Source organism: Xenopus tropicalis, chromosome 8 (genome assembly GCF_000004195.4).
Source record: "Xenopus tropicalis strain Nigerian chromosome 8, UCB_Xtro_10.0, whole genome shotgun sequence".
Classification (NCBI taxonomy): domain Eukaryota; kingdom Metazoa; phylum Chordata; class Amphibia; order Anura; family Pipidae; genus Xenopus; species Xenopus tropicalis.
In genome coordinates, this window is record NC_030684.2 from 44,887,687 (window position 1) to 44,902,420 (window position 14,734).

Consider the following 14,734-nt stretch of genomic DNA (forward strand, 5'->3'; position numbering starts at 1 on the left):
ATTTATAATTCTGAAGCAAACTGTGTGTCATATATTAGAATATCACTTCTGCCATAGCAAGGAACTTATGCCATGATGTCTTCCAAGACAATACCTCTGTAATATAAAGGCATACACCAGAAAAGTGCAACATATATCCTCCAGATGAGGTTCAACAGTAACTCCTACCATCTATAAACACGTAGAAACTAGTTTCTTTGGGCAGATACAATGTTGTGTAGTACCTGATTAGACAGTCTCCATTTGCCAGTCCCTTGTTTACATGTTTTGTCTTATACCAAATCTATACATTTTGAGGGCCCTATATCCAGCTATTGCTTTCACTGGATAGACAAAACCAGTGCTGACAAGCTTCTTTTATGCCATGGGCCAGCTATCTTTCACAAACGCATTCACTGATGAGCTGCCAAAATAAAAAATTCACTGATGAGCTTCCATAATGCAATGGAAACTGCCATCCAAACCTCGAACAGGTTGGATGATACAATTGGTATATAACATATATATATATATGATGATTTTATTTACTGCCTACACCAGCATGGCCATCCTTTGACCCTCCAGCTGATGCTGAAACTACAACTTTAATCATTCTGCCAAAGATGGAAGGTTTCAATGTTATGGTGAGGTTGAGGGTTGCTGGAATGTCCCTGATTTACATCAGCCCCTCTAGTATTTGCCAGAATCCACAGATTGCAGTGTGGGCCTGCCTGCACATATATCCATTGATATTTAATTTATGATTAATATAAAACCATGACTTTGTTCTTCCAGATTGGCCTTGATTAAATATGGTCATTCTTCTTGTTACGTATTGGTTACATGTGACAGTCTTCATCACAGTAAGGTGACTTCTCATGTGAAGCATGCAGCACGCTAACCCTCTCATAGAAATGCAGTCTACCAACCCTTTCAGCAGATTTAGAAAGCAGTCTCTCAGTTAATGCTATGTACATCTGCAGGAATGGCCATATCTGCCATACAATTGTCCTAATGTGAGAAAGCATATTGGAAACATGAAACAATCTCTTTAATTCTAATGAAGTCTCCCCCTGCGTGTCAGCATGCCAAAGCAGATGTACATGACATGTACTTATGACATAGGTTATTGCTCTATTTCTCCTATTCCAAGTGACTGTTTTTCTCATTGTGGGACAAGGTAAAAGAACTAAGCCTGGGAGAGAGGAAAGGAAGGGAGAGCAAATTAAATGGAGATGGAAAGGAAGCGAGGGAGTGAGAGAGCCATGGTGGAGGGGTGGGAGTGTGCGGGATGCTGGTACATGGTGATCTGTGCAGGAGGAGGAGGTTTCCATGGTAACTGAATTCCTGCTCCTTCTTCCCCCCCAACCATGTCAGGGTAATTAACCCTTCTGTTGCCAGAAACCTGCCTCAGGGGAGTCACCAGCTGTCAAGCAGCATTCTGTGCATGGCTAGCACATGCATAAACCACAAATAGAGAGAGAGCTAAAGTCTAAATAGTTCTGCATATTTGTACATACAGTGTGCATAGAATTGGTACTTACTGCATACCCACTCATGGCCATAGTCTGATGCTTTGCCATAGACAAAGCCAGAGGATCTCATTTACTGGACAAATATAGTTCATGACATATAGTATATTTAAATAAATGGCTGCTTCACCTATTCCTTCACACCCTTGTCCATTTCCCTAGCCTGCCTTGCACAAACGATCCACTCTATACTGAATATGAGATCATGAAAAAGACCGCACAGACATGTTAATGTTTCCGTATACATATTTACATGTAGAGATTTACAGTGGAATGTGTGTATGATGTATAGGCACGCTGCACACACAAGCGCAATCACATCCATGTATAAGTGCCTTCGCCAAACCAACACGTTCCTACGTGAAAATGCCCTGGAATATACCAATCTGCACATATGAACTCATTTCCAACTAGAAGTGTTAATGTGGGGGTGAACTGCCATTTCAATGACTGTCTCCCTGGGTTTCCATCCCAGCACACAGCCTCCATTTTACATCACTCAGATTTCTCCGTCCATTTTCTACGCTGACTAAGGCTGTAACACGGGGGGGTGCTACCCCCACAGATGCAGGAAACCTATATGATCACATACACACACACACATATATATATATATATATATATATATATATATATATATATATATATAAAAAAGAACATACATAGATACAAAGACAAGCTTCTTGCAATACTGTGTGATAATATGTGTATAAAATCCACAGTGCTGTGTTGGAATAGGAAGATTTCTGGAGAGGGCAGACATACAGATATGGGTTGCCTTAGTGCAAAGGGGATTATTCCACATATTTAGAAGTATGGGGGGCCAACATGGCTTACTGTGGGTTCCCTTTCACTCAGTGGTCAGTGTCTCTGGGATCATTGTCTCAGTTGGTTTTTTCATTTACAGCAGGGTAGTCTTATTTATGAGCAGTAGTCACACATATTGAAGGGGGGGGCTTGCTATTAGGAAGAAATGATTATACATATAGCACCAACATATTCCACAGTGCATTACAGAGATTATACCTCAAATGCAGTGGAGTTTGCAATCTAATAAAGTCTAATTTAATCAATAAGCTACTTTATTTATTATTTGAGGAGACCTATTGGTCATGACAGTGCTTATTTATTTACATTAGGAATCAATTTCATTCATTTGGGAAGTAAAACGATGCAAGTGCCACCTTACTGTAACCATCACCCCACTACCAACCCTAACACTTCAGGCGCAGGAACTGCTCCCGACACCCTGCTCCCTGTTAGCTGCTTCCTTAAATGCAGCTCTCAGCATCTTGTATATGCTCTGCTCCCCCACAGAGATAACCCTGTTAAACACACCATCTCTCTTTTCAAGCATAGAAGGAAAACCTTACTATCACCCCCTGTAGGCCTGATCTGTTTGTGTCTGTACAAATATGGTGTCCCTTCCACCTTTATAGGAGCCTATAGAATAATCTGTGAGCACACATATGTACATCCACCCACACATAATGCAGAAATCCTTGTGTATCATTAAACACATACTGCAGATGTTTATGTGTGTGTGCAGACATGGGTAAGCACACACTCAATGGCACTGAGCATCAAAGAGCATCTTGGGGTACACACGCAATACTATATAAAGTATATGACATAGAATGAATATACCTTAATAAAATGATTTGTAAATGTGTGTGATTGTCAAGGAAAGTCTACACACACACACACACACACACCTTCAGCTTTTTAAAACTACTACTCCCAGCACATGCCTTGTATCTTATATTACAGCAGTTTATATCCACAGACCCCCCCATTCCCCCCACTACCATCACCACACACATATGTAAGTATGGCTGTGTGTGTTACATAACAAAATCCCTGAAATCACTAATGTATATGGTGGTAATATACATTTGGTAAACCAGGGGTGTAGAAAGATTATTCCCCTAGTCTAGACCCTAAACTACAGCTCTCAGCCTCTCTGCTATACTAAGGCTGCCTAGGGATGCTGGGAGCTGTAGTTCAGTCCTATGGCTGGAGGAGCTGCAAATTGAAAATTCCTGCATTCAAAAAAAAAAAACAAACATTGGGTATACATAAAAATATTGGCATGTATAGAAATTGCTGATTTATGAATGCTATTATAGTCTGCAGATATGACATTTGGGGGGTACACATGACACATCCCGGGGCCCTGCCAAAGGAGGGGGTCACTCACCTGCTCATACCAATCCCGATTAGTACAGGTGCACTCTGGCCACCAGTTTTGACTGTTGCCATTCATTTTGGGGGTTGCACTCTTTGGGGGGGCCTTAAGGGTGGGGGTGAGGTTTTCTCGTGTAGCAGGCACAAGCTTGGATTTGCCCCGGGCTGTGGGGGTGACAGCAGGCTGAGATGGCAGGGTCTGGGAGCTGTAACCCCCATAGCTTCCCCCATACTGCTCATGCTGCCATTCCCCATAGGTGGGGGGCTCCATCCTTCTCAGGGCAGACATGCGGGACGCCTCGTAGCACTCCGGGCACTTGCAGCAGTGATGGTGTTTGTGCATGATAAGCCCCGGGGCCAGGAGCCGGGCAGCAGCCTTTCAAACAATAGCAGCTGGCAGGCTTAGTGACAGTGCACACAGATGCACCCAACCTAGGCACTGCCTACCATGGAAGCCATAGAAATGGGTCTTGGTACCTAAGCACTGCCACAAAATAATAACCAAATGCCGGAACTCAAAGGGCACAAGCGCAATGTTTCTCACAATCCAGTGTTGCTGAAGGCAGTAGATAGAGGAAATTCTCAGATGCAGCTCAGATTCCCTGTAAAGGCTCAGATTGCTTGAGCGTTAATTCTCCAAATTTTCTTTCCTCCCCTTTTCTCTGATACGGGGGCCTGGATAGGGAGGGGGGAGAGAGCACCCAGCTTCTGCGTTCAATTCCTTGCTTCTAAAGATGGCGGTAGGTGGGTGCTGCCTGCTGTGGGGGTGCCCCGTGTGCTGCTGTGGGTACCTGAGACTGCCTGCACTACAGCCCGTACTGCTGCTGCTGCTGCTGGTCCCTCTTGCCTCTTGCCTCTGGATGCTGCATCTCCTGGCTGCAGCCAATCAGCGCCAGCGCCACCTGTATCTGTAACCCTCTCTGTGCCAGAACGGGGCCTGCAATGCATTGAACTCTTGTCAGGGGCTGGAGCTGCCCTGGGCTATTAATGGTTAACTAGCAGAGGCTTAACGGAACCGGGATCTGCAGCTAGGAGAGGACTGAGGGAGGGGACCGCCTGAAATCAAGCGAGGGCTACGGAATGAGAGCAGAGGGGAGGGGACACCCTCCCTCCTTATCTTAGCATTTGTGGCTTGTGGAGTGTGAGACAAGATGCTCCATACAGGGCCCTTTGCCAGGTCCCCCCTGCTGCACATAGTAGTGTGCTGATCCTGTACTTTCCCAGTCATTAAAAATGGCAACCAGTGTCTGCAATGTGCACAAGATGGGAAGCAATGCAGAGGGTCCCAGTTATTCCGCCATTGGATATGGCTACAGCATAAAGGTCTATTTCTCCTCAGAGCAGGGTGTGTCGGTAACATGTATAGTTTGTACTGTTATTAGATGTGCAACACAGCTGCCATCTGTAATGCCTATGGCAATGTATATGGGAAATCAGAAGACCATGAGCCTGTACAGTGCAGAGTATATGCAGTGTCCTTGGGTATAAGCTTGTCTGTTAATTGCACTCAACGCTGTACATAAGCAGATAAGGTATACAGGGAATATACAGGGAATCATACCAGGGATCCTGAATAAGGGGCAGGGTGCCAGGGGTGCTGGAGGAGGGGAGGGCAGGCATAGCCCAGGGTGGAGGGGGCTGGGCAGTTGCCCCACCCACACCAGGCCACTAGCCCAGAACAAAGGAAGAATGGTTTGAAGTAGCCAGGGAGTGAGAAATAAGGGAGAGGTTGTTTGGGGTTTTATATATTGTTACACTGCCAGCTTGAATTCGATCTAACCTTTTTTTAGTTTGTGGAAGTAGTACTGCAGAGCAATGAAAGCAGAGACAGCACAGAGCTTGTCCCACCCAGGATCAGGCCCTAAAGAAGAAAAAGTCAGATCCCAAGAAAGCCAATGAAAAAGTAGAGAGTGGCCCTTTAAATATACCCCCAGGAGCCCTTAGTGGCATGTAAGGTGGCTAGGGCTAGGGAGAAAGGACAGCAGCAGAAACTGGTTCCAACTATGCTATTCCTCAAGCTCCACAACATCAGGATCCTGCCTCCCATATTTCTCCATCTTGTCAGTGACTGCATAGGGCTTTCTCCTCCATTTTTAAATTCTTGAGCTCCATGTTTTCAAACTTAGTTTTCACCCCCTTCCCCAGCCAATGGCACTTCAAGAAGCACCTTACAGGGCACCAGCATTTCTAGAGGAATGAGGGGAAGTAACATAGGACATTCACATTAATGTCACCAGGGGTTTTGTGAGCAGTTGGGACAAGACCACAAAGAGGATTGGAAAATCCCACCAAGGATGGGTGCCCTTTACTAGCCACAAAGCCTCCATAGCTAGCCACTTTGGCTTGAGAGGTGGAGAAAGAAATGACAGCAGGCGCCAGTACCAAAAGTGGGACTCCAGGCATATTGAGAACAGGCAAGAAAGGGCCAAAGAGAGTGTGGGGGGCTGCAGATGTTTTCACTAGGGAGGGGTATTATTCAGAGGGCAGGGCAGGCACCACTGGGCCACCTGGGAGCAGGGCAGGAAAGGTGGGTCATATGGGCTGCACTGGGGACCATAAGGTGGATAAAAATGTGGAAGGAAGCTCACTGTCCCAAAAGGCAGCCCTCACCCCCTAATCTCCCTTTCTCCATAACCCCCTGGTGACATGACTTTTGGCAATTACAACCCTTTTTAACAGATTCCCCTCCCTACTATACTATCACACGCATCTCCAAACCTCACAAAGGGCCCAGCCATAGAGGGTACAATGATAATATCAGAGACAGCCCTTACAGACGACCAGCTGCTTCAACACCCCCCCCCCCCCCCACTTTGCTCAGACAGAACAGGCCATGTAAATTCAGTGAATCTTGCTGCGTTAGCCAGAGCGACAGGCTTAGCTGGTCACCTCCTTGCAAGCAGCCATGAGCTATGAATTCGCTCCTGTGCTAATGTCTGCTGTTCCTCTTCAAGCACAGGCCAGCCGTGCCAGCTAAAGGATACTGCTAAGGCTGGAGATCATCACAAGAGAAGAAGCAAAGGGTATCTCACAAAGAATAGCAGGAACAGACTCACCAGAGCAAACACCTGATCTGCACGGAGGAATCCAGCTATCGGCAGAGCAGCCATGGCATCCGATGGGCTGTAAGTCTCTACCTCTCACGCAATTATATTGCCTAGTGAGGCCCAATGAGATTTAGAATATGAAATCAGGCACAAAACTTACAGACCTTTTAAAAGGGTTTTTAAAGATTTGGCTGGGTGCTCTAAATGTAGCTGAAACAAGTTTATTAATGCCCCATTATCAAGAGGGATCCCAAAGATTAAAACCATTTAGTGCATGGGTCAGGGGACACAGATATTTAAAAGAAGATTTTCAAGCAGATTCAGGCAGGAAGATTTGTGGCTGTCTGTGCCCTTACTAGAGATGCCCTACAGCAAGAAGAAGGGGGAGAAAATAAAGAGAAAACAGACATTTGTGGATGATTTAATGGCTTTTTTAATGGTTCCAGTATAAAGCAAAACCCCATGTAGTGTTTAAACATAGTACCAGACAAAGTCACCACTTGGAAAGGAAATGATTGGGCATTCAGGAAAAACCTTGTGGCCAATATGGTCCTCTCATTTAGATAACCGTAGTATCTGATTCCAAAAGCCATGGGCATAGTAACAGCAAAGCATTTAAAGGCTGTAAAGGTACAGGCAAAAAGAAACGCTGGGCATATATCAATATTCAATGTTCTAAGGCAGTGCTGTCCAACTTCTGTGGTACTGAGGGCTGGAACTTTCTGGCCTACATGGTGGAGGGCTAATAATGGAAGACAGTTTTAACCACTCTTTTTTTTTTAACCCACACCCATGTCACAACCACTCTAACATGAACAGTTTGGTCCCCCCTCTTTCCAGACAACATTGCAGTTGCACAACATGTGGTGCCAACATTGTTAGGCCCTTTGCCTCTCCCTTGTGCTATAATTACACAGACCTGCCACTAAAATCACTGCAGAAAATAGGTAATAAGCATATTAACCCCACATATGCCAGTAAGATTACTGCAGAAAATGGATAAATTGAAAGCAATACTTCAACAAGCAAAGACTACCAACTCTTCTTCTCTCCAACTGCACCCATGGTGCTTGTCTTATTCTGCTTTCCCCCAGTGTGTTGAAACTTCTACAAACAATTAAGATGGCTGTGCATTCCACAGTTTTAATTAACAAGAAAGTGGCAGGAAGGTGGCCAGCCAGTTGGCTTGCTGCAGACATCAGATGTATGGGGTGACTGGCTTTCCTCCAAAAACTGCTACTAAACTCCGGGTGGGCAGGCAAAGCTAATCTTGACAAAGAAGAGGGGTTAGGAGAGGGGCAAAATTGCGAGATGGTGGCACAGAGGCACACACTGATGAGTGCAGGACTGACAGCAGGAAAAGTGAAAGTGACAGAAAACACAGTGGGCCTGAGAATCAGTGGGCCCTGGGCAAATGCCCCTTTTGGCCATTTGGTAGCCAGCTGTTGGGTGGCTAAGTTAACCAATCAAAGGTACACTGCATGTGAGGTTAGGGTCTCCTTGGGTTAAGTGTTGTACAAAAATAGAGGGGCCTCCCATTTTACTTTCCACAAAGAACTTGGTCACAAATTTTCAATTCAATGATAAATTGTGTTGGTTATTCCACACTGGTTTCAGTATACCTAGGGCCCTAGCACAAAGCAGTGATGGTGCATAAGAAGCAGGGTCCCAAGGGGTGCTATTGGGATAATTTTTTTGTTGTTGCTTACCTGCTCTTTGAGTTCCATTTGTTAGGCAGAATGTGGACATTTATGTGACATGGAGCTCATTGATGCTAGACAACTGCCGGGGTAAGTTGAAGCGCTGACCTCGCCATCACTGTGAAGCAAAGTGAAGTTTGCAATAAAACTATTTGCAATTGTTTTTCTGTGCTTTCACTTTTGACACAAGGCTGTTATATTTGCTACGGCCAATTGTGCAAGGTAGAAATTGGATTGTTGTGTCTTGTGTGCACAAACTCCTAGAACCCTGTAAAACCAGTTTTTATGGGGGATGCAGCTGGGCAGGGCTGCATGGCTGGCTGGGTGTAGTAGGGGTTTGGGACCCCTTGGAATAAATGTTTTAAATAAATAATAAGTGACCTCAGCTTTTACTTGGTCTGGAGTCTTTATTTCAATGATATGTAATGTTTGTTATGTTACATAGTTACATAGTTACATAGGGTTGAAAAAAGACCAGTGTCCATCAAGTTCAACCCATCCAAGTAAACCCAGCACACCTAACCCACACCTACCAATCTATACACTCACATACATACACTATATATACACAACCACTAGTACACTGGTTTAGGTAGGCCAAGGGACCTGCCACATAAGAAGCCCACATAGGCTATCTGCCCCTTATATGCTTGATGGGCATTATGCTCTGATGGGACAAGAAATGTATAGAAATATTATGTTACCAAAATATTGAAAAACCTGCCTCTCTAATATTATATCTAATACCAAGGAGATTAATATGTAGATAACCCCTCTTTAAAACTATAACAGCTTCTACCTTTCTTGGCAGACATTGCACTAGGTGTTAGAACATTGCTGGGAATGGATCCAGTTCAGCCAAAAAGAGCATCAGTGAGGTTTTGCACTGGTTGGGAATCAGGCCTGACTTGCTGTTAAAGTTCCAGTTAATCCCAGGTGTTAGGGCTTCGTGCAGACCAGTCAAGTTCCTCCACTCCTACCTCTGCAATAGCATTCTGTACAGGAAAGCACTTTACCCAAACTGTTAAGTAGGGTGCATCAGTATTACGATAAGTAGGGTGCATCAGTATTACGATAAGTAGGGTGCATCAGTATTACGATAAGTAGGGTGCATCAGTATTACGATAAGTAAGGTGCATCAGTATTACGATAAGTAAGGTGCATCAGTATTACGATAAGTAGGGTGCATCAGTATTACAATAAATAGGGTGCATCAGTATTACGATAAGTAGGATGCATCAGTATTAGGATAAGTAGGGTGCATCAGTATTAGGATAAGTAGGGTGCATCAGTATTATGATAAGTAAGGTGCATCAGTATTACGATAAGTAGGGTGCATCAGTATTACAATAAATAGGGTGCATCAGTATTACGATAAGTAGGATGCATCAGTATTAGGATAAGTAGGGTGCATCAGTATTAGGATAAGTAGGGTGCATCAGTATTACGATAAGTAGGGTGCATCAGTATTACAATAAATAGGGTGCATCAGTATTACGATAAATAGGGTGCATCAGTATTACAATAAGTAGGGTGCATCAGTATTAGGATAAGTAGGGTGCATCAGTATTAGGATAAGTAGGGTGCATCAGTATTACGATAAGTAAGGTGTATCAGTATTACGATAAGTAAGGTGCATCAGTATTACGATAAGTAAGGTGCATCAGTATTACGATAAGTAGGGTGCATCAGTATTACAATAAATAGGGTGCATCAGTATTACGATAAGTAGGGTGCATCAGTATTACAATAAATCGGGTGCATCAGTATTACGATAAGTAGGATGCATCAGTATTAGGATAAGTAGGGTGCATCAGTATTAGGATAAGTAGGGTGCATCAGTATTACGATAAGTAGGGTGCATCAGTATTACGATAAATAGGGTGCATCAGTATTACAATAAGTAGGGTGCATCAGTATTAGGATAAGTAGGGTGCATCAGTATTACGATAAGTAGGGTGCATCAGTATTACAATAAATAGGGTGCATCAGTATTACGATAAATAGGGTGCATCAGTATTACAAAAAGTAGGGTGCATCAGTATTACGACAAGTAAGGTGCATCAGAATTACAAAAGAGTAAGGAGAATCAGTATTATGAAGGGTAGGGTGCATCAACATTATTCAAATTAGGGCGCATCAGTATTACAAAGAGTGGGGTGCATGAGTATTATGAAGAGTAGGGTGCATCACTATTACTAAGGGTAGGGTGCATCAATATTATTCAAAGTAGGGTGCATTAGTATCATGAAGAGTAGGGTGCATTACTATTACTGAGGGTAGGGTGCATCAGTATCATGAAGAGTAGGGTGCATCAGATTCACAAAGAGTAGGGTGCATTAGTATCATGAAGAGTTGCACCAGTTGTCCAACTGGTGCCCCCCCCCCCCATTGCCCTCCCACCTGTCTGCCTGCTGTGACTGTTTACCTTTTAAGTTTTAAATGGTATCAGTACTGAGATTAACTGGTCCCAACGTACTGTGCACACCTCAGATTCAGGCTGTAAACCCCTGTATTGTTCACAGACTGTAAGCCCCCACATTGTATGCTGGCATTGTGTCACTGTATGTACTGCAGTACAAACTGTTCATCTTGGAGTAGTCATGATTAGTTACCTGTGTAGTCATGACAGGTTTCTCTGTTTTCCTCCCTACTCTGACTGCCTTGTTATGCCCTGCCTGCCCTATGCTGCCTGTGTGTGCCATAATCTGCCTGCCCTATGCTGCCTGTGTGTGCCATACTCTGCCTGCCCTATGCTGCCTGCGTGTGCCATACTCCGCCTGCCCTATGCTGCCTGCGTGTGCCATACTCCGCCTGCCCTATGCTGCCTGCGTGTGCCATACTCTGCCTGCCCTATGCTGCCTGCGTGTGCCATACTCTCCCTGCCCTATGCTGCCTGCGTGTGCCATACTCTCCCTGCCCTAAGCTGCCTGTGTGTGCCATACTCTGCCTGCCCTATGCTGCCTGCGTGTGCCATACTCTCCCTGCCCATTGCCCTCCCACCTGTCTGCCTGCTGTGACTGCTTACCTTTTAAGTTTTAAATGGTATCAGTACTGAGATTAACTGGTCCCAACGTACTGTGCACACCTCAGATTCAGGCTGTAAACCCCTGTATTGTTCACAGACTGTAAGCCCCCACATTGTATGCTGGCATTGTGTCACTGTATGTACTGCAGTACAAACTGTTCATCTTGGAGTAGTCATGATTAGTTACCTGTGTAGTCATGACAGGTTTCTCTGTTTTCCTCCCTACTCTGACTGCCTTGTTATGCCCTGCCTGCCCTATGCTGCCTGTGTGTGCCATAATCTGCCTGCCCTATGCTGCCTGTGTGTGCCATACTCTGCCTGCCCTATGCTGCCTGCGTGTGCCATACTCTGCCTGCCCTATGCTGCCTGTGTGTGCCATACTCTTCCTGCCCTATGCTGCCTGTGTGTGCCATACTCTTCCTGCGCTATGCTGCCTGTGTGTGCCATACTCTGCCTGCCCTATGCTGCCTGTGTGTGCCATACACTGCCTGCCCTATGCTGTCTGTGTGTGCCATACTCTGCCTGCCCTATGCTGCCCGTGTGTGCCATACTCTTCCTGCCCTATGCTGCCTGTGTGTGTGCCATACTCTTCCTGCCCTATGCTGCCTGTGTGTGTGTGTGCCATACTCTGTCTGCCCTATGCTGCCTGTGTTTGCACCATACTCTGCCTGCCCTATGCTGCCTGTGTGGGCCATACTCTCCCTGCCCTATGCTGCCTGTGTGTGCCATACTATGCCTGCCCTATGCTGCCTGTGTGTGCCATACTATGCCTGCCCTATGCTGCCTGTGTGTGCCATACTATGCCTGCCCTATGCTGCCTGTGTGTGCCATACTATGCCTGCCCTATGCTGCCTGTGTGTGCCATACTATGCCTGCCCTATGCTGCCTGTGTGTGTGTGCCATACTCTTCCTGTATGTAGGGTGCATCAGTATCATGAAGAGTAGGGTGCATCAGTATCACAAAGAGTAGGGTGCATCAGTATCACAAAGAGTAGGATGCATCAGAATCACGAAGAGTAGTGTTCATCAGTATCACGAAGAGTAGGGTGCATCAGTATGGTATAGAGCAGAGCAATAGTAGACTCTTAAGTGAGGCCCTGAGCTGTTCTCATAAATAGGCCCTCCAGCACCAAATACCCACTGCCCAACTAAGCAAGGTGGCGGTGTTAAGCTAGAAGTATTCCCACTAACTTTCCAGAGTACTGGGCAAGAAACTTATAATGAGATTTGGAATCCCAGTTGCCAGGGGCGCTGCTACCATGAGGTGAGTTGAGAAAATCGCCTTAGGCAGCAGCGACCCAAGAGTTACCAGGGGTGGCAAAAAGCTGCTTCTGGTAACTTTAAGAGCTGAATTTGCATTTTTTAAATGGCTCTGCTAGTGCAATAGCGCTCTCTACACTAATGATGTGGTGCTCCTGGACCCCCTCCGGGGATGCAAAGGTAAGCGCTGGGGGGGGGGGGTGAGGGGGTAGCATCGAAGGAGCTGCCTCAGGGGCCACAAATGCCCCTGTCAGTTGCCTTGTGCTACTAATGCCAGGGCTGCTGTAAGATGCCTTTATTTATTGGGCTGGTGGGGGCTGTTTGGGCCTCTGTGTACTTAAAATTATTCAAAGTAGGGTGCATTAGTATCACGAACAGTGGGGTGCATCAATATTTGTAAGGGTAGGGTGCATCAGTATGGAATAGAGCAGAGCAACAGTAGACTCTTAAGTGAGGCAATTTGAATCCTAGTCTAGGCCTGTAAACTAGATTGTATTTATATCAGTTCTAAGTGCATGAAAAATAGGGGAAAAGTGAGTTTCTTACTTGACAGAATAGTGGGAATGTGAAGAGTAGTGAAGTGTCTGGCTCATGTGAAGCAGCATGTGTCTAATGAACAGGAGATGATGTATACTCCATGGGCTGAGCCGAGAGCGCCTTCTGTGCACATGTTGGCAAATATGGAATATGCAGATAACAGAATATGTTCATTCAAGTGTGGAATGGAATGTGCAAGAGAGTGGGCATATGCAGGCAGCTATTAGACACAAGCACTGTGACATAAATTAGGTTGCTTGTTCCCTTAATATTACAGAATATACAGCCCTCTAAAGGCGTGTACAATAATTTCAAATGAAATAAGGCCCTTGATACAAATCAACAAATATAACAGTAGATAGGGATCTATGACAGGTTGCAAGACAGATGAGAGGGAAGGGACAGGAAAGTAGGGGAGGGTGGGATTCATGATTTAGATCAGTGTTGTCCAACTGGTGCCCCGCCCCCCCCATGGCCCTCCCACCTGTCTGTCTGCTGTGACTGTTTACCTTTTAAGTTTTAAATGGTATCCGTACTGAGAGTAACTGGTCCCTACGTACTGTGCACACCTCAGATTCAGGCTTTAAACCCCTGTATTGTTCACAGACTGTAAGCCCCCACATTGTGTGCTGGCATTGTGTCACTGTATGTACTGCAGTACAAACTGTTCATCTTGGAGTAGTCATGATCAGTTACCTGTGTAGTCATGACAGGTTTCCCTGTTTCCTCCCTACTCTGACTGCCTTGTTATGCCCTGCCTGCCCTATGCTGCCTGTGTGTGCCATACTCTCCCTGCCCTATGCTGCCTGTGTTTACCATACTCTGTCTACCCTATGCTGCCTGTGTGTGCCATACTCTGCCTGCCTATGCTGCCTGTGTGTGCCATACTCTGCCTGCCCTATGCTGCCTGTGTGTGCCATACTCTGCCTGCCCTATGCTGCCTGTGTGTGCCATACTCTGCCTGCCTATGCTGCCTGTGTGTTCCATACTATGCCTGCCCTATGCTGCCTGTGTGTGCCATACTCTCCCTGCCCTATGCTGCCTGTGTGTGCCATACTCTGCCTGCCCTATGATGCCTGTGTGTGCCATACTCTGCCTGCCCTATGCTGTGTGTGCCATACTCTGTCTGCCCTTGGCATAATGTACCTCTTAGTGTAAATTATAAGGATATTATAAAAAACACAGGAATTTTTGTCTGAAAATGTTCAATGTATATACCCCTTTATTGTACAGTGCTGGGGACTATGTTGGCATGTTATAAATATGTGATGATGATAATAATAATAATAATAAAGCTTCTACATAAAAATTGTTTATCCACAGACTAGCAACCTCATGCTTTTGTCACATGAATCTGGGGAACTCGTTATATTATGGCTATTCGACCAGCAGCATTTTAGTTATAGTTAAGCCTACAGTTCCCAGAAGCAGAGGCATGCCATGTAGTATTGGCACCCAAGACTA

The 14,734-nt window shown here is 45.4% G+C and overlaps 1 protein-coding gene across 4 annotated transcripts in view; it reads right to left on the bottom strand.

Moving 5' to 3' along the window:
• dlg3 (discs, large homolog 3) overlaps window positions 1-14,734 on the bottom strand; it is a 100,404-nt gene that overhangs the window by 65,593 nt on the left and 20,077 nt on the right. The window contains exon 1 of one of the 4 annotated variants that reach the window (XM_002934881.5): window positions 3,712-4,552. The exons of 2 other annotated variants lie outside the window; for them this stretch is intronic. In XM_002934881.5, the coding sequence (XP_002934927.1) occupies window positions 3,712-4,041 (330 nt within the window). In that variant the 5' untranslated portion in view covers window positions 4,042-4,552. Of the gene's footprint in view, window positions 1-3,711; window positions 4,553-14,734 lie in introns of those variants that run through there. One more of the 4 variants, XM_012969142.3, reaches the window with a different exon arrangement.